Raw genomic sequence first — 19,415 nt, forward strand, 5'->3', positions numbered from 1 at the left:
TTAAAGAATAGGCAAGAAAATTAGCAAGCGTGCATTTAGTTTTCTGTTACCTCTAGCAAATACTCTTCAGATACTCAAGGGATCCCAGAGCAGAACATCTCTGGCATCTGGGAGACTGCTGGACATTCCTCAGCAGAGTCCTGTCCAAAGGCTGGAGCTTCAACTTCTGTTTCCTGCCTTACCAGCTTTTTCTGCTGGTCTAAGTAGGAACCTGAGAGAAGACATGCTGAGGAAAAGCAGACCTTGAAAGGTGACAGGACTAAAATGGAATCCCTTGTGAATGTGAAGCTTGATGTGTCTTGGTAATGTGTGCTGGCAGCCCAGAGCCCCGCGTGCCCTGGGCTGATCCCCAGCAGGGATGGGCAGGTCAAGGGAGGGGATTCTGCCCCTCTGCTCTGCTGGGGTGAGACCTGCAGCTCTGGCATCCCCTGTACAACAAAGGCCTGTTGGAATGAATCCAGAGGAGGCCACAGAGATGTCCCCACCACAGAGATGTTGGAGCCCCTCTGCTCTGGAGACAGGCTGGGAGAGCTGGGGGTGCTCACCTGGAGAAGGCTGCAGGGAGACTTTACAGCCCCTTCCAGGACATAAAGGGGCTGCAAGAGAGCTGAGAGGGACTTTGGACAAGAGCCTAGAGTGACAGGACAGGAAGGGATGTCTTTAAGCTGAAGGAAAGTAGATTTAGATCAGGTATTATGAAGAAATTCTTTACTGAGGGATGACTGGCACAGTTTGCCCAGAGAAGCCATGGCTGCCCATCCCTGAAAGGTTGGACATCCCTGTCCAGGTTGGACAGGGCTTGGAGCAACCTGGTCTAGTGGAAGGTGTCTGTGCCCATGCTTTCAGATGACCTTTAAGGTCCCTTCCAATCCAAACCATTCTGTGATGAAATAGACATAAACCTGTCCCTTTCAGAGCCTTTCAAGGGCCTCCATTTGCTCACACGGGACAGTTACGGACACAGGGCTCCTTCCTGCTCTGGGTCCAGCAGCTCCTGCTGCCGTGTACGTGGGCCAGGGGTGCAGGCTGGGCAGCGGGGGCAAGGCAGCATGTGCCGCTTGGTTTGTGAGGGCCGGGAGCGATGTGCCAGCCCTGTGCCCGCTCAGGCTGCCCTGGGGAGATGTATGAGCCCTGTGCCCGCTCAGGCTCCCCAGGGGCTGTGTGCCAGCCCTCTGCCCCCTCAGAGTCCCCGGGAGAGGTGTGAACCCTGTGCCCCCTCAGGCTCCCGGGGTCGATGTGCCAGCCCTGTTCATCCTCTCAGTGCCCCGTGTCCCCTCAGGCTCCCGGGGTCCATGTGCCAGCCCTGTTCCCGCTCAGTGCCCCGTGTCCCCTCAGGCTCCCGGGGTCCATGTGCCAGCCCCGTGTCCCCTCAGGCCCCCGGGGTCGATGTGCCAGCCCTGTTCCCTCTCAGTGCCCCGTGTCCCCTCAGGCTCTTTGAGCGGCGGCTCCGCGGGTGGGGCGCGGCCGCCAGGCGGACCCGCGGCCTGCAGGGGGCGCCGCGGCGCAGGGCCCGGGGCGGTGGCGCCCCCGCCGCCGGGGCCCTGGGCTCCTCTTCGGAGGGCGGCGGGGCTTCGGAGCGCACGCCCCGCAAGAAGGAACCGCCGCGGGCCTCGCCGCCGGGCGGTGTGTCCGAGCCCTCGGCCGTCGGGGCCGCCCCTGCGCCCGGCGCCGAAACCACCGGCATCGCCGAGACTCCTGAGGGCCGCAGGACCAGCCGCCGCAAGCGAGCCAAAGTAGGTGTGGGGCGGCCCGGTTGCGGGCCCCGCCGGTGCCTCATGCGCGACGCCCGGGCCGGCAGGGGCGTCCCGGGCCCGGCCCCGCTCGGCCGGGCAGCCCTTCTTCTGGGGGCCCGGCCCTGCCTGCCCTGCCCGGCCAGCCCTTCTTCTGGGGGCCCGGCCCTGCCTGCCCGGCCCTGCCTGCCCACCCAGCCCTTTCTCGGGGTGCCCCGGCCCTGCCGGGGGGCTCAGCACAGGACCGGGCCCTGCCGAAGCATACCCGGGACCGAGGGCTCCGGTGCCTTGAGTGCGAAGGGCTCGCGAAGCCACTTTGGCTTAAGATTAAGCTCAAGATCCCCTGTTCCAGCTCACCTTCGTGGGCTGTGGGGAGGACTCGTGCCCTGCCCATAAAGGCGAGCTTTCTGTAGCTGTTTAGGAACTTTCTGCGGTTTCTGACCGGATACCGAACAGTAAAAACACCCCAAATCCATGGCAGTGCATTGGGGCGCTCGTGAGCTTACACTTGATCAGCAAATTCTTCTGTTACTGAGGTATATGGATGAGCCTCTCCAGGCTCGTGTGCCGAGGATGATGTTAGTTTTTTAGGGTTGCGAAGGTGATGGCCATGCTCAGCCCACTGCTCCTCACCTTCCCTCCACTGGTGTTGGAGAGCTGTGTAAGGGTGGGATTTAGTAATGAAATCCAACAGCTGTACAAGGTCTTCAGTAGTTTGGGTGTGTAGTATGTAATTCTCATCTGTTGTTCTGAAGATGAGAACATTACCTTTTTTTTTTTTGTGAAACCTTTTCTTGGAAACCTTGTTTCAGAAATTAGTGAAGATTTGAATGTGCCTGGGGTTGGGATGTTTGACATGGAAGCTGAAATTACTTTTTGGAACTGTTTTGTCCTGTGGCATTGAATGTGGCTCTTCAGAGCCATTGTGTGGTGTGATGGCTGAACTGGTCCTTCACATGTAGGAGTTGTTGGGTTGGCAGTCTGGTGCATCTCTTAAATCAAAATAAGGTGGGTTTAGACTCACTATAAGGAAGGCATTTTTTACAATGAGGGTGTTGAGGCCCTGGCACATGTTGCTCAGAGAAGTTGTGGCTGCCTCCTCCCTGGAAGTGTTCATGGACACGTTGGACAGGGTGTGGAGCACCCTGGTCTAGTGAAAAGTGTCTCTGCCCATGGCAGGGTGGGTGGGATGAGGTGGGTTTGAATGTCCCTTCCAGTCCAAACCATTCTGTGATCTTCAGAGGCAGCATTCCTTCTTTATAGTGGTCTGGAAACGAGTGGGAATTAGTGCTCTGTGTGGGGTGTGTGTTGGTGCTGTCTCTTTGCACTGGCAGTGCCCATCTGCAAAGGGTGTTTGTCTCTTGGGGCCCCATCTGTCCCCTTGGGCACTCAGGCCAGCGTGGGGTCACCTTCCCATGAGTGTTTGTGGGGTGAACTTAGTTTGGGAAGGTATCTAGGTTAAAAATTAATCTAGGGGAGAGCTTAGGGGTTTTTATTGAACTTGATTGTTCTTCAGAAGTTGTGGAAGCTCAGAGGGAATGAGGGCCGACAGAAGTAGCTGTGTGTGGCTTCATTACCTCTGGTAATGTATGGATGGGCTGAGTGGTCACTGTTAATTGCTTTAGAGCAGGAGTTCACAGGGAGGTCCTGGAGGTGCAACAGTGTGAAAACCTGAATATGCTGGACATTGTGGAACGTAAATATTTAAAAGATAGCAGATCATGGATTGTATTAGTGTCTTAAAGAATCCAGGGTTTCCTGTACACAGGCTTCCCAAAGCTGCTTTGAATTGTGCCCCTGATTGCTCCTTTTTAGTGGCTGAAATTGGACTATGAAAGATCTTTTGGTGAGAAATCCAGAGGTTTTGTCATTTCCTGGTGAAAGCTGACATGTTGGATGTTGGGGGATCACTAGCTGCTTTCTTTTTACTTTTCTCATGGCTGCATATTGAGAAGTGCTTTTTTCCTTTCCAGTCAGTAGGGAAATTCACTAGTGATATACAGAACTTTCTTACTGTGGATTAAGGCTTGGGTGACTAAGCAGTATGAGGTGCAGCCCTTCCAGGCTAGTTCTTGGGGTTGCCATGTTCCTTCAAATTGGAGTGAGTCTTTTTGGCTGATAATTTTATCTGTTTTACTGGGGAACAGTAACAGAACAAGACATACGTGGCAATAAAGATTAGGGGGGATGAGGGGAAGAGGTGTTTCTTGTGTTGAGCCCCCAGTGTGACCATTCTGGAGGGGAAGTAGCTGTGAGCCTCTGTACTAGGACAGGATTCCCAGTAAGCAGGAGACCATACAGGGCACAGGTGGGATTTTTGCAGGAAATCTTGTGTGTGCTTCTGGTCATCTGTGCTTAGCAGATGAAATTCAGGTTTGAACACATGAAATGGGCACAGAGGCTGCTTTTCATCCCTTGGCAGGGATATGAAGGAAGGGAAGAAAGCCAGAGAGGTTAAATGATAATAAAACACACCTAAACTGGGCTTGATGAAAGCTCCTGTTACAGGATGCTGAAGATTTTTTTTGTAGGTGGAGGCAAAAACATTTGGAACTTTTTAAGTTTTGTTGCATTTTAACATGGTATCTGCAATAAGAATCTGCATAAGGTAACTCAAGCCTTCTCTTTAAACTGTAAGCAATTTTGTTACTTGCAGCACTAATGTTAGTAGCCTGACTTAAAGGCATCTTCAGTGTGTTTATGTTCTGTTGTGCTTTTCACAGGTCGAGTATAGAGAGATGGATGAGAGTCTTGCAAACCTGTCAGAAGATGAGTATTATTCTGAAGAAGAGAGAAATGCTAAAGCTGAGAAAGAGAAGAAACTACCCCCACCACCTCCACCAGCTCCTGCAGAAGAAGAGAATGAAAGTGAGCCAGAGGAGCCGTCTGGTGAGTAGAGAGAGACCTTCTCTGAAACTATTTAGCTGATTTGTTAACAGAAATTAGGTAGGGCTGGGTGTGGCATCATGAATCCCATGTCTGGTTTCAATCTGGTTTTGAATAATTGTTCTACAGTGTTTTATTTGCTGGCCCCATATGTGGAAGGAGGGAGAAATGCAGAACAGCCTGATAAAGATAGGAATATGCACTAATATAATTCCAAATGAAGCCAAACCTCATGTGCTAGATTCTCATGATCCTTATAGACCTGTCTTTGGAAGCTTATTGACCAGAATAGCCTCTCTGGCTCTCTGCTGCCACACCTGCTTGGGTACAAACATTCACTTATTCCTCAGAGAGAAAAGAGGTTTGGTTTATGGGGGTTTGTTATGCAGAAGAACAGATTTAAACTACTGTGATTCCTGTGGCTTTAAATTATGACTCCAATCATAAGTTCTGGTTGGATACTGTTTGCTTAAATTTCAGCATTAAATTTCAGTATTCAGTGCTTTCCTTATTAGCTTAGAGAAGGCTTCACTTTACATTGGGATGTTTTTGGGTCAGTCTTTTTCCAGAGGCAGTTTTTGGAGTTTGTGGTAGTAGCAGTACCCTATTCTTTACCTCCATTGTGTTTGCAGCTGCCACCATGAGTGAGGTCTGTTGCTATCACTCAGCTGCCTAGAAGGTGATGCTTTTGCAAAGTTCAGAATCAAGAGATTTCATGTAGATAATGTGTGTACTCTTGTTAGACAAGAGCTGAAATCTAGTGGTTGAATCTTTGCAGGTTCATCACAGATGTAAGTCACTGTTAGTCTTCAGTTATCTTGATTTTCTTTCTGGCTTGCAGGTTTGAGAACACAGGAGTGATGTTAGCTTGGGGATACCTACCTTCAGTCACAGGAAAAATATTAAAAGCTGTGGGTGTGTTTTATCTCTTATGATTTGCCATTGTAACCTTTCCTTGTTGCAGCTGTTGGCTCTTGCCTTGATACAGGAGTACTGTAGCTCCTATGCTTGGCTGAAGTACTTGCAGAGATGAAAATCCTGCCACCCCAGTTGTAGCTGATGTAGCAAAAATGGATTTTTAATAGGTGTAATTAAGCAAATATTTTAAGCTTACTATTTAATTTAGCTTAGACATGGTGTTTAATCCCTGAAAACCTAATATTAATACACTTTTTGATTTCTCTCAGATTCCATTTTGTGCCTCTAAGAATGATTGTTGAAATCAGTTTGAGGCTTAATCAGTGAGGTACAGTGGAACAGGTTTTGTCCCATGAGGGAAGAAACCTGGAAGATGAGCAGTGATGAGCCATGCTGTTCTATACACACAGCAGCCTCTTAGACACTTCCTTTGCAAGCACAGTATTTAGCATCCAAGTACAACCAATTTTCAAACAGGCTGTATCCAGCTGCCTAGAAATGAGTAGGTTTTGGGTCATCATATCATTTCTCTATTCCTAGAAATTCTGTGAATATACATGAAGCAATAAAGTAGAAAGAAGACAGATTTCAAGCTGTCATTCCACAGCTAGTCTTACTGTAATTTTAAAGGTTTCTGAGACTATATGTTTTTCTGGATCTCCCTATTTTTGTCTTTATTAATGTAGGTGTCAAGAACATCAGGTCATCTTATGCTGGCTGTTAAAAGTGCATTGAAACTTCTAATTCAGCCACCCTTTAGAAGGAGGAGGCAGCATGGAGTCTGCTGTGTATAAAACCAGTGTTTATAATTGAGGCTTTCTCTCTCCCTATCACTTTGAAGGAAAAATTGAAGTGTTCAATAAGAAATACTGAATTGGACAGTAATACTAGTGGAGGATTGCATACTGAAAATCTAGAGAAATTTTAGTTAGCCTGGATATTACTGTTAATTTACTCATTGCAGACCTTAAAGCATTCACTTCTGTGTTTAAAGCCTGTAAAAATGCAGGTAATGCAGTAGAAGCATGAAGTTGTCACATTACAGCTTTTGAGCTGAAAAGCCTGATTGTGCAACTTAGAAATGTCCTGGTGCTAGTGTCTGGTGTTTCATTAGCCTGTCCCCACAGACAGCTTACAGTGCAGGGGATTATTAAGTGTCACACCAGAGGTGACAGCACAGTGCTGGTCTTCCTGAGTAGGTTCCATTCATGTGTTCAGCTGTGGGGAATTCCAGGTGTCCTGGCTGTTACAGGGTGGATTTGCAGGATATACTGCATGCTATTGCAGAGCAAAAGGTGTGACAGTATTTCATGGTTAAGAGAATTTTCTTAGAGTATCTCTTCTCTTTTTACTTGAGGAATATTGTCTAATAGCAAAAAGCTTCCAAACTCCCTTTCAGTGCTGACTGATGACATTTGTGTTCTTGTTTGTCAGTATCCCTTTTTCAATCAAGGAGCTTGGTTCTTTTGTTTTTTCTTTTTTTTTTTTTTTCCCCTCACCAAATTGGATTTCCATTTTTAGAACTACAGAATATTTTCTTTACTAGCTCCTGGCCTTTTAGTGTTGTCAGTATTCTTACTTTGTGGTAATCCTAAATTTTTAGGTGCTGTTTTCCAAGAAACTGAATATGATCAAGATTAAGATCAAGGGCATGGTCAAACTTAGTGGTGCTTTGTCTCTTCATTTTATCTGACTTGTCTGTTTTCCTAAATAAATTCAGTACTCTGTGATACTCATGTGCAGTTATTCTTAATTTTGAGACAATGGATAATTATTTGAAGTAGATTCCCTTCTGGACCTTCTTCCTCATTGCTCTTCAGCTCATGGTCTGTTACTCTGTTGCCTTGAGGCTTGGAGCAGATTCTGCTCTTGCACATGTTCTGTTGAGCTGCAGGAGTTTGATGTTAGCAGGGATCAGGGGTTTGCTTGCTGCTAGTTCCTTTTCAACCAGAACCCTTCTTCCAGGGAAGGAGAGGCAATCTTCACTAGCAGGCCTTGTTTCCACACTTCTCTGCTCTGACTGGGTAGCACTTAGAATTGTGTCCCAGCAATCAGTAATAATGATGGGAAGAGAAGATTCTGGTTTTTTTCTGTAAGTAAGCTGAGAGTAACTTTTTCCCCTCTGCTCATTGCCAGTGTTAATTCAGGGATTATGAATGCCATAGACTGAAGTCAGAGTCTGTTTAATTTCTTAACTTAGGGGAGGCACTGGTGAAACTCTTATTGCAAATTAATGGCCTATGCTTGACTGTAAATATTCATGTTTCAGTTGTGTTAGTCTCTCCCAGAATGGAAGCAAGTCTTGAAATATTCCCTGCAACATAAAGTACTTGCAATGTAGATCAAGTAAAGGATTACATCTTGCTGTTGCAGATGCATTTATTCACAGAATCAAAACTTGATTCTTGTGAGGCCTTTCAAAATACAATTATTTGTGAGGTTTTTTTGGCAGACTGGTTTTATACAATGCTAACTATGGCTGCTCTGCTGTATTGAGGGAAAATGTCTGTCTTGTTTCAGTTCCTATTTTGTTTTATTTGTAGGTGTTTAATGTTGTGACATTCTAGTTTAATCCAGTTTAGCACAGTATGGAAACATATTTAACTTTCTGTATCTTGCTTTAGGGGTTAAATCTGTAGTTCAAATGAAATTCTTCCTAGTTAGTGTGTCACCTAAGAGCCTTAAATGACATTCTGGCAAAATTGTCCACCCAGACTCTAAAGAGTGCTCACAGTTGTGTGTTTAGCCTCAGGTCAGACCTTGCTCTTACCTGTTTGGAGATTACACCTGAGCAGTTGTGCTCTAGGAAGCAGCTGTTCCATTCCAGTGACCATTGCAGTGTGTTGCAGTGCATGTTGGTTTGGACTTGATGACTGTTGAAGTGTGTGGTTTGAAGGAGCCTTGGTACAGCAGGAGCCAGCTGAGCAGCATTGGGCCATCTCTGGAGTGTGCCATGGCTTCCTGAGCTCTGCAGGTGATGGGAAACTTCTGGTGGTGGAAGAATATTGCTCATGAGCTCACCTCAGAGCCAGGGCCTCCTGTGAAGTGAGCAGTGGGTGAGGTGTGTTTGTTCCTGCAACACTGCAGCTGTACTCATCTCTCTTCTCAACATGCTCTGTTCCTGCTTGTGTTGCAGTCCTGTTTAGGACTTAGTTGCAGGCTAAGGTAATTCTGAGACATCTTCAGATCTTTCAGGTGTGTGCTTAGCCTTTTCCTCATGTTGTCAGTGCTGGGAATGTTGAAAGACTGATGTCTTTCAGTGCTGGGCATTGATCACATCACTGATCAATGGTATCATGTGCATTTGGCTTCAAAGACAATCTTAGTGTGTCAGAACACTGATGGTGTATCAAGAGCACTGAAGCCAAGTAAGTGGTCTGAGCCTTTCAAGAATTGGTCTAGTATCAAGCTTAAAGGAAGGGTTTATGGGGAAAAAAATAGGGTCTCCTGAACATAAGAGGCTTTTCAAAATGCTTTAAACTATCTCCTTGGGATATGGGGAGACTTGGGAGCACCAAAGGCAAGATAATCAAATTCTCAGGGTTTGAGATCCATAGAATCTGATGGTATCCATCTGCCAGATCGTAAATATTTAGCCACCAGGAATGCTACATATGGTGTACTTCTTTATTTCCCATAAAATCTGATGTAAAGCGTTCCAGTAACCTGGATAACACTTTAGAACATAATTTTTTGGTGCCCTTAATCTAGGTTCCAGAAGATGGGATTCTCAGAAAACGGGTTTAGTTAGTTGGTGAAATTTAATACCTAAAACGCCAACTGCCGGGCCTTTATGTCCAGTATGGTTTAATTTATGGAGTAAGGTCCCTGAGTTCTCCTCTTTCCTTCCACAGGGCAAGCAGGAGGACTTCAAGACGACAGTTCTGGAGGGTATGGAGACGGCCAAGCATCAGGTGAGGGTGGCGTTTGATGCTTGCCACTGAGTAGCAAGAGCCGCCAGTTAGGGATCGATGCTTGCAAGTGCGCATGGGTGTGGTTGTCCCCACTTTAGCAAGAGGTGCAGGAGTTGTGTTCCCACCTGTTTAAAAAGTGTGGGGTATTCAGATTTCAGTTGAGGTCTGTAACAACTGTGGAAAAGGGCGCTAGCTAACCTGTGCTGAAATGCCTCAGGCCGATCTCTCATCCCTCCACTCCTCTCCATGTTCAGAGGAGTCTAAACATACAGAAAGCTGTTTCTTGCCTAGCCAGTCTGCACCACCTAGATTGACACAGAGAGCTTTAGACCAGTGTACCCTTTTTTCTAATCTGCTGAAGAAACATAGCACGGAATACCTTTTTGCTCCTTTCTTTTTGCCTTTTGAACGGGTTTGTGTTTGACCTGTGTGCCAGCACTTAGCCCAGGACATTGTCTGCTGGGCAGATTCATAGTGTGCTGCTCACTGGACTGGATTGTGGATTGCATTTGCCATTTAGCCTTGGTACTGCTGCTGGCAGTACTCACTGCTTCATTCACAGGATTGGTGTCTTTACTCCTAAGTACTTGGAGTGCTACTTAAAATCTTCCTTCAACTCTGCTGCTTTTGCTCTCACTTCAGGATTAGGGTTTTAAACAAGAGTCAAAGGCTCCAGAACCTATTCTGTACCTCCAAGTTGCTCTTTTTGAAGCAAATAGAACTTCAAGATACTCATCTAAGAGTGCATCCTTTGCTGTTGTAAGTAAGGGAGCCAAATACTGCTATGGATGTTACCACTTGCTTGGCTATTGTGGCTCATGGGCTTAAGGATGCCTTGCCTATTTCATTTTTAGGTAGTCATTGGCTGACTGGAAATTCTGCATATTTTATATGCTGAGAGTATGGTCTAATAACTGTCCAATTCAACAGCCAGAATCCTTCATTCAGTGTGTTCATCTGCAGATGTTTTAGTAAATCTTTAAATGAGCAGATCCCTCAGGATTTCTTCTGTGGGCAAGGATATACTCAAAACTTCAGCCAGTTATTTGCTAGTGCTGAATGTCAGGAAATGGGCAAGTGTGTGTGTGCAAATGTGTGAGAAGAGGAGCTGATAATCCAGTCTAGGCAGAACCTTTCCAAGGAGAAACATGTAGTTTCAAACTGGTAATCCCTGTAATGTGTAGCTTTCATGAAATACAAGCAGTAGGGGTGTGAAATGGGATTTAGTCAGCCTGAAATCCAAATCCATTTAGATTTGAGCTGTGTAGTTGCAGAAGTAAATTCAAGGACATTTAGTTCTTAGAAGATCTTCCAGTGGTTGGCCAAATAAAAATGCTATCTTTGCTATTAATAGCTATGCTTTTTCTAAATTCTTGTATGAAACACTCTTGTGCGTTGTTTTATTAGCGCTTTTTTCCTCTGAATACCTGTGCACATCTGGAGCTACTCTGCTACTCTAGTTTTAAAGTTTGTGTATTGCCATGATAGGTATTTGGCCTTAAAAGCCCCCCCAGCTCAACCCACCTTGGGAGTTCTTTTCAAAACTGTTAGTAGCACCATGCTCTCTGGCTGCTCAATTTGTAGAAATCAATCCCAGAGCTTTTCAAGACACTGCCAAGTTGCCTTAAATCCACACATCTGAGAGTTTGCAGGTGTTTGATGCTACAGGGCTTTCTAGCAGGTACCTGGAGAATCACACTTCTAGCACAAACCTGAAGAGTCAGGGAGTCAGGTTCAGCAGTTCAGGTCTTCACTGGCCATTCTGTGAAAATTGTGCTGCTGACCTTCTTGCTAGCACTTGAGCATCTAGGGCCTTAATTAAGATTGTTAGCATTAATAAAGTATCAGAGAATTGGTAACTGGTTTGATTTCCATGCCCAGTTTTACAGAATTCACAGCTGAGCATGTGCATTCCTGCACAGGCGTTGGCACACCTGGGCCAGTGTTAGATGGAAGGACAGCAGAAGGGCTGGGCACTGATTGTTGCTGGAGAAACTGAAGTCACAGTAGAGCTATGGGTTTCCATCCCACAGCTGAATATTAGTGTAGGAAACATTGTTGGTGTTCCTCCTCAACTTCTCCTGTGGTTAATTTTATTTTACTTGCAATGCTCTGTAGCTTCTGTTACTAATTTCTTCTTGTTGTAAAATTTGTGTCAATAATTATACTTTTCTGTGCCTTGAGTCATCACACAGATCTTTTGATCTTTCCTTGTAAATGAATTTTTGGTTGTGGGTTTTTTTTGGTTGGTTGGTTTTTTGTTGTTGGTTGGTTTGGGGTTTTCTTTTTTTTTTGGTTGTAGGTTTTGGGCGTTTTTTTGGGTTGTGGGTTTTATTTGTTTGGTTGGGTTTTTTAATGTGCTTGCTTTTGGTTGATTTGTTTTGGGGTTTTTTGGTTTGGTGTTTTGTTAGTTTCACAACCATCTCCTTCCTTGATTTTTTTTTTTTCAGCACCTTTGGGAAGTAAAAATGCTTTCAAGTTAAAGGGGTGTGTGGTGGCACCAGAATTAAAAGCAGGGAATTCTCTCCCTGGTACAGTTACATGTGCTGCTGTACATGAACTTCAAACTCTTAAACAGTTGTTTTGGTTAGTGTAACACACTGCAATCTTATATTTACTTTGCTATTTATTGTAATCTTTTGAGCAATTCCAGTTTCAGCAAGTGATCTTAATCATACTGTGTTACTTGTGGGGTTTTTTGCCCCTGGCACATATTGGCTTCTTTCTTTCTAGATTGAATGCCCTGTCCTCTGTCCTGATCAAAGTCACTTCTTGGACATGGGAGATTTATATTTTTCTTGCTGTATTTCACATCTCAGTACTTTGTTTTGCTCACTGTGCCTTCAGGATTTGCTTTCTGCACTTGTGCTGTAGCACTTGATGCAGCTGTGTCTTAGTTTGTCACTTTTTCTGTAGTACAGCATACCAGAGACTGAGGAAAGCAGGGTGCAGAAATGCAGTTATATCACTGCCAGCGTGTGGATTGGTAGAAATGCAGGTTCCACTATTAATTAAGGCTTTCCATAGGGAAAAGCTCTCCTGTATGGGTTCAGCATCAGTGTTTTACATGTGGAGTATTCAGAAAGAACAGTAGGAAATCTGTTATTTGTAGGCAGCACTTGGGGAGGGAGCACAGGAAATGCATAAGTGTGATTGTATTTCATTGCACTGCTGCTGTAAGTATATCAGATATGCAAAATGGGAGTTTAAGGTGGGTTCCTCTAGCTGCAGAAGGTCAGTGGAAATTAAACTTTGAGAAGCAGGTGAGAGGGGATGGTAGATGCTGTGCCTGCATATTACAGATATTTTGGCTTTGAACAGGATCTAAAACAGTTTTCCAGTTCTGTTAGAAACTGGAAACCACACAAATTAAGGACAGCATCTAAAATAGTTGTGTTTTATTGTTCACACATATATATGTGTGTGTGTTATATATAATGTGTTGATATGTGCCCCTGCCCCACTTATTTTTCAGGCTTTGTTGTTTTGGGGGGTTTTGTTTGCTTGTTTGTTTTATCCCCCCTGTAGTGTAGCTTTTTTATTAACTCTAACCTGTAATTCAAAGAACTGTTGACATGGAAACCTGTATCTCTTTCGGAAGTAAATAAAAGAATTAAAGGAAAGCATCCCATGAAATTGGCCACGGTATTGTCTCCTGGCTGCATGCTCTGGCTGGGAAGGGCAGTGTTCCTTTGCAGTGCCTGTAGACTACTTGTCTTTTTATTGTAGGTGTGGAGGGTGCAGCTTTCCAGAGCAGACTTCCACATGACCGTATGACATCTCAAGAAGCTGCCTGCTTCCCTGATATAATCAGTGGGCCCCAGCAGACCCAGAAGGTGTTTCTGTACATCAGGAACCGCACCGTAAGTTTGCTGTAAAATATTGGTGAAAAAAGGGCAGGAAATGTGTGTACCTTGCTAAGACTTTTTGGCAGTTACCATGTCTAGCACTTGATGGAATTTTTGGTTTTGAGACAGTGGGGTTTCATTTCTGGCATCCTGTCATGCTCCTAAGTTGTTAAGAAATGTGCTGTCCAGTTCTTGATCTGTGCTGTGAGCAGCATAAAGAATCTGTAGTGTATTCATAACATCCAAAAGAGGGATCAAGGCTTTCTCCTGTATTTTGGAAAACTGAAGTAATGTTAGAAAAATTACAGTGGGAAAGCAAGAAATATTTTGAAAATTGCTGTGTTACCATATTAAGAGACAAAACATATTATGCACCACTCAGTTTTTTCACAGACTACAGATGATCAAGAAACATCATGGGGCATCGACCATGGTAACACCCAGTGCTTAATAACTTAAAGAAGTTATTTAAAATTTATGTGTGGTGGACATCTTCATGCTAAGAGCATGACTTCTGCTATTCCTGTAATGTTTTCCTCTAACTCAAGCTGTAACTTCTGGGAAGTCATGGGATGTGTAAAAACAGGCCAGAGCATGCCAGAAAGTTTGGAAAACAATTTGCACAAAATGAACAGTGAGTAAATAATCCTTTGACAAATGTGTTGGAAGCAGAAAAACCTTCCACTAAAGCTAAGAAATTACTGGAGAGAGATATTTGCAGGGAAAAGCAGCTCTGCTGGTCTGTGGGCATTATTCACTAGAGAGGGACATGGAGAAGTTCCTGAGCAGGAATCCTCTTTGAGGAAGGCTTGTGAGAGGAACTCTTCCAGCAAGGATGGCAGAGACTGTGGAACAGCTGATATGAACCCAGTGCTCAGCAGAGCTGCAAACTGCAGTGTGCATACTCCTAATTAGCCATTTGGCTCAAGTAGCCTCTCAAATTATAAGGAAAATATTTCTTAACCATTCCTATTCATTACAGTTGTAGGATTTCCACTTTTACTTGGTGTCTGTGAGGAACTGTGGAGCTCAGTAATGCAACTCTAGAGAAATACCCAAATAAATTAGTAATTATGGAATGCAAAATGGAGTGGAAATGCTATGTATGACCTAGAACTAGGCATGGAACAGTAAAATTATTTATTAACTCCTGCCTCTGTGCTACAAAGTAGGAGTTCTTTTGGGGGCAGTTCTTTTCCAGTATGAATTGACCTACTAACATATCACAGACAGTTCTTCCTGCTCAGTTTTTGAACTGTGAATGTCCTGTAAATGTGTTTTTTTGTGTATGTGTGGCTGGTGTAGTCCATGGTTGTGTCTTATATTGGTGAAGATGGATTGGATCATTAAATGTTGGAGATAAATAAACCTTATAACGTGATAAGTACTGCTGTAGCTTTTATGAAAACATGAAATCTGATACCAAAAAGACAGTGCTGGCTGACTTTGCCAGCCACACACATCTTTATGTTACTTTGGTGTGTTTCCATTTATTTGAAATGGTGTGGGAATTTCAAACAGACTGGTGCACCTTAAGAAGCACTGGAAGGTGAAGTTCAGTGTGGCTTGGGTAGTCCTGCCAAAATTTAATTCATTAGGGGGTTTCATGTCCTGAGAGTATTTGGTAGCAAACACGGGCCTGGAAAACACCTCTCTTATATTGCTTAATATGATGTGTTGTGTTGTTTGTTTAAATCCAGCTGCAGCTCTGGTTGGATAACCCAAAGATTCAGCTGACATTTGAAGCAACTATCCAACAGTTAGAAGCACCTTATAACAGTAAGTCAAGATTTTCATTGCCAAAATGGATGTATCATTGCTGTTTTCTTTCACTTTTGTTTGAGGAAAAGCTGCTTCAGATGCTTCAGTCCTTTGTTAGTGGAGCTCCAGGAGTGGTTGTGTACAGACTGGGATATTGGTTCAGATTTAGTAGAGCTCATTGTCTAATAAAGAAATACCACTAGCAGGATTCAGAAAAGCTGCTAAAAAGATGGGTTGTTACAGTAGGGTTAATTCATGTGCAGCTTTTAAGGTTTGCTTCAGCTTCTTGGTGGTTTTTTAGCTGTAAAATGTTAGTAGTCATATGGTTTTTGGGAGGTTTAAGACTTAGACTGGGTGTGATGCAAGAAGGCAGTAAAAGAGTGAGGAGTTACTGCTTGCAAATGGAGACCATTCCACACTTCTCAGACAAGATCCCAATAAACTGGGAAAAGGTGGAAAATAGCCTTAAAAAAATAATTGAAGAAGAAAACAGTGCTGAAATGAATGCAAATATACTGTCAAAGATTGCAAAATGGTGAGTTATTGTGCTTTTAAAAATAAAAATGGGAATTCAGTGCTGCTGTAAGTATTAGCATAATACTGGCAAATCACATCTGTGTCATGATCTTGGGATTTTGCAGTCAGTTTCAGAAAAGGTGTTCTGCTGCACTAGATTAAAAGAAGCACCTAATGTCCTGTTCAGCTTTTCAGGCAGGGTTCAGAACTGCAGGACAGCATGGGAGCTTTTCAGAAAAGTTGCCTCAGGCCTGGTGAGGAAGATGAGTGGGTCAGGAGGGCAGCAGAGCTGAGGGCAGGGTGTGTTTAGTGGCACTTGACCAGGCTGCTGTGAATACTGCTCAGTATGGATGTGCTGCTGAACATACAGAATCATTTTGAAAATGTCTGCATTCTTTCAGGTGACACAGTGCTTGTTCACAGGGTCCACAGCTACCTGGAGCGTCATGGGCTGATCAACTTTGGCATCTACAAAAGGGTGAAACCCCTTCCAAGTAAGAGGCTTGAACTTTGTTTCTAGTTGAAGTCTGTTCCATGATTTCTTAGGACAGTTTTAAGTGTTCTTTTTTAGAATTGCAGTGCTAAGAAAATTTTAAAAAGGCTGGAAGGCCATCTGGCTATTGATGTTAATGTGTTTTATTTTGGCATAGAGAAGCCATGTATTTATGTAAATCACTGAGAGGAAAAATTGTTGGCAAATCTTCTGTAGATAATTCAGTGACTGTCACTTTCTAATGAGTTATCTTGGTCCCTCATTTGAATAGCTAAAGTCAGAAACACAATATTGTACTTAGATCTGTTACATGCTTATGTGATTCTTGAATTTTGCAAGTGAACTTCTCTGCCCTTTTTAAGTTTTATTCTTCTGGGGCAGAAGGAAATCAAGCCATGATACTTTGTTCCCTGTAATTAATATGAATTGCTTTCTTCTTCAGACAGTTGTCTGGAAGCATTTTTTCCCCTGTTTTCTTCCTTGTTTCAGATATTCTGCTGGTGTATTTTCCTTGTCCCTGTCTCAGCGTTACATTCAGAATTACTTCAGCTTTCTTTTTGTTAAAGAATTTATTCTGTCAGAACTACTCACAAGAAGAAAGCTACTCTTTGTTCTTGGTATCTCTCAAATGCAACTTAAAAATACTGTTTACAATTTAATACTGCACTTATAAAGGAGTGCTGTAGCTGATTTTTCTCTTTCTTTAGCCAAGAAGACAGGAAAGGTGATCATTATTGGTTCTGGAGTCTCTGGGTTGGCAGCAGCTCGCCAGTTGCAGAGTTTTGGAATGGATGTCACAGTTCTGGAAGCCAGAGTATGAATTTCTGTGCTATTTTACTTCTATTGCAGCTTAACCAGTAACCCTGTTCAGTTCTAGAACTGGGCTGTGTCCCAGCAGCCTGCTGGGGTGGGTCACTGAGTGGTGTTCCAGGCAGTCAGGGTGGATTGCTGCTACTGAGCCTGGCTCACAAGGAGTGGATCTGTCCTTGTGGGAGCTTCTGGTGCTTTCTCACAGCTGGGCTGGATAGTCAGGTGCTAGTGTTGTGTGCTTACACCAGAAACAGCTTAAAACAATCTTCTTTCATGATTAGAAATTGTTTTTTCATCAGAAAGCAGAATGTGAGTCCAGAATGCCAGACTAAAGGGAAAGTACTAGAAGTTATAACTGTGTATTGACAGTCTACAAAGTTACAAATATATGAAAAATGTATAAAAATCTAAAAATCTTTAGGCATCAAGGGGAGGAGGAAACCCAGTACATAACTAAATTTGTGCATGGACAGTGAAGAGATTGGCTTTGGAATCACAGTGTAGAATTACTGTAGAAATAATGAAATCTGTCCAAATCAGATTAGGCATATTTTTTTATATTTTTTTTCCTTCTCCTTTTTTAAATGCTATTTAAGCATTTTACTATTTTTTTTCCTTTTTTCTTCTCCTTTTTTAAATGCTATTTAAGCATTTTATTGCTTAACTTAGGCAAATTAATTGTGATAGAGTTTATTTGCAGAGCTTTTTGGAAAAGTGTCCGTTCTGTTTATTGAACCCTCAGTTAAGAGAATACTTGCACCATGTTTTGTAGATGTTTCAGTGGTTATATTTCAGTGGGATGTCTTACTGAATGTAACTGGAGGTTTCATATCTTGCTTTTCAAGGACCGAGTAGGAGGAAGAGTTGCTACCTTTCGCAAGGGGAATTATGTTGCTGATCTGGGAGCAATGGTGGTGACAGGACTGGGTGAGTTCTTCAAAATCAAAAAGACAAGAGGAAAACTGGGGGGCAAGATGTTGTAAATGTGAAATTTTAATGCTATTTTCTTTCATGGGCAAAATAATTGTGTATTTTTAACTCTTTCAAAGTGTGTGTTCTCATTCAGCCTTTTTGGCAGTTAATAGTTTTCATAAATAACAAAGCTCTATGATGGGAGAGACCCTAAAGAGACAGAATGTATTCTTTCAATTTACATGGGAAAACAAGGGAGGAGGGGAAATGGAGAGCCTTTCTAAAGAGATAGCCTTTCTTCAGGTTGAAACCCCAAAAGTACTTTCTCCACGTCATTTCAAAAATGGTTGTAAAAACAATGGCAAACAAGGCAAATTTCTTCCTATTTATTACTGTTTTATGGGATGGCATCAGTTATTTACATGGCTACTCTGCTGAGAAGATGGGCAGTTGCTTAGTGTGGAATATCCTTCAGCAATGTGGTGAAATGATAAAATACTGTAAAACCCATAATAAACCCCTGTTTTTACTGACAGCCTAAATTTAGTGTCTGTCTCATGATTAGTCTTATTAAATTGCATACAGAAACTGGTTCCAAAGAACAGAACCTGCACAATCATGGAACAACAGATTTCAGTTTGCCTATTGAAAGGCTGTAATATTTTTATGTTTAACTCAAAGAATCATGGAATCTTCAAGGATAGGGAGGGACCTTAAAGATCATCTAGTCCCAGTGACCCTTGCCATGGACAGGGACATCTTCCTCTGGACCAGTTTGCTCAAGGCCTTGTTCAGCCTGGCCTTGAACACTGCCAGGGTTGGGGCATCCACAACCTCCTTGAGCAGCCTGTTCCAGTGTCTCACCACCCTCACAGGAAAGTACTTATTCCTAATAATCCAGCTTAAATTTCCCCTCTTTCAGTTTGTACCCATTACTCTTGTCATATCAATACTGCTTCTGACAAGGAGTCCCTCTCTGGCTGCCCTGCAGGACCCCTTCAGATCCTGGAAGTAGAAATGTGGTTTTTTTCCATGTCCTCATTGCAGGAATCCCTGTGAGGTGCAGATCTTTGGCAGGGTTGCACTAGCTCACTGGAATGCATACACTGGAGCTGGTGTTTTAGTCTCTGAAATTGCTTTAACTGTGGAGGTTTTGTTCAATTGCAGACAAATTTTACAGGAGTCTCTGTTAACTATATAAAATCTTTTCCAGGAGGAAATCCCATGGCTGTGGTCAGCAAACAAGTAAATATGGAACTGGCAAAGATCAAACAAAAATGTCCACTTTATGAAGCCAATGGACAAGCTGTAAGTCTGATACTGTTTCCATGAACCTTTTTAAAAAGAAGTAATATTTCAAGTATGTTTGTTACCAGGCTAGTGGTCTGGCATGAGATGGCTTCCAGAGAGGGAAGAAGGAAATATTGTGTCCCCCTTTTTAGGCATTTTAGTAATATTCTAGCATACCTGCACATATTCTTCCATAACCTGCTCTTTCCACATGAGTTTTTACCTTTGCATTTCAGAGGTTTTGTGGAAGCCAAGTTCTCTCACCTTTGTTTAACCCGTGAGTGGTTTAACAGATGTGAGGTTTGCTCTTTCCAGCACTTGAGCTCTCATCATGTAA

General features: G+C 43.5%; 1 protein-coding gene across 1 annotated transcript in view; it reads left to right on the top strand.

The window, feature by feature from the left end:
* Nucleotides 1–264: 264 nt before the first annotated feature.
* KDM1A (lysine demethylase 1A) overlaps nucleotides 265–19,415 on the top strand; it is a 28,216-nt gene continuing 9,065 nt past the window's right edge. Inside the window, exons 1-10 of the mRNA XM_039729081.1 lie at nucleotides 265–302; nucleotides 1,430–1,733; nucleotides 4,454–4,619; nucleotides 9,389–9,448; nucleotides 13,178–13,311; nucleotides 14,997–15,075; nucleotides 15,975–16,067; nucleotides 16,774–16,880; nucleotides 17,722–17,803; nucleotides 19,002–19,096. Of these exons, the coding sequence (XP_039585015.1) occupies nucleotides 265–302; nucleotides 1,430–1,733; nucleotides 4,454–4,619; nucleotides 9,389–9,448; nucleotides 13,178–13,311; nucleotides 14,997–15,075; nucleotides 15,975–16,067; nucleotides 16,774–16,880; nucleotides 17,722–17,803; nucleotides 19,002–19,096 (1,158 nt within the window). The remainder of the gene's footprint in view (nucleotides 303–1,429; nucleotides 1,734–4,453; nucleotides 4,620–9,388; nucleotides 9,449–13,177; nucleotides 13,312–14,996; nucleotides 15,076–15,974; nucleotides 16,068–16,773; nucleotides 16,881–17,721; nucleotides 17,804–19,001; nucleotides 19,097–19,415) is intronic.

The sequence above is a fragment of the Passer montanus genome, unplaced genomic scaffold, assembly GCF_014805655.1.
Source record: "Passer montanus isolate IOZ18808 unplaced genomic scaffold, ASM1480565v1 scaffold68, whole genome shotgun sequence".
Lineage (NCBI taxonomy): Eukaryota > Metazoa > Chordata > Aves > Passeriformes > Passeridae > Passer > Passer montanus.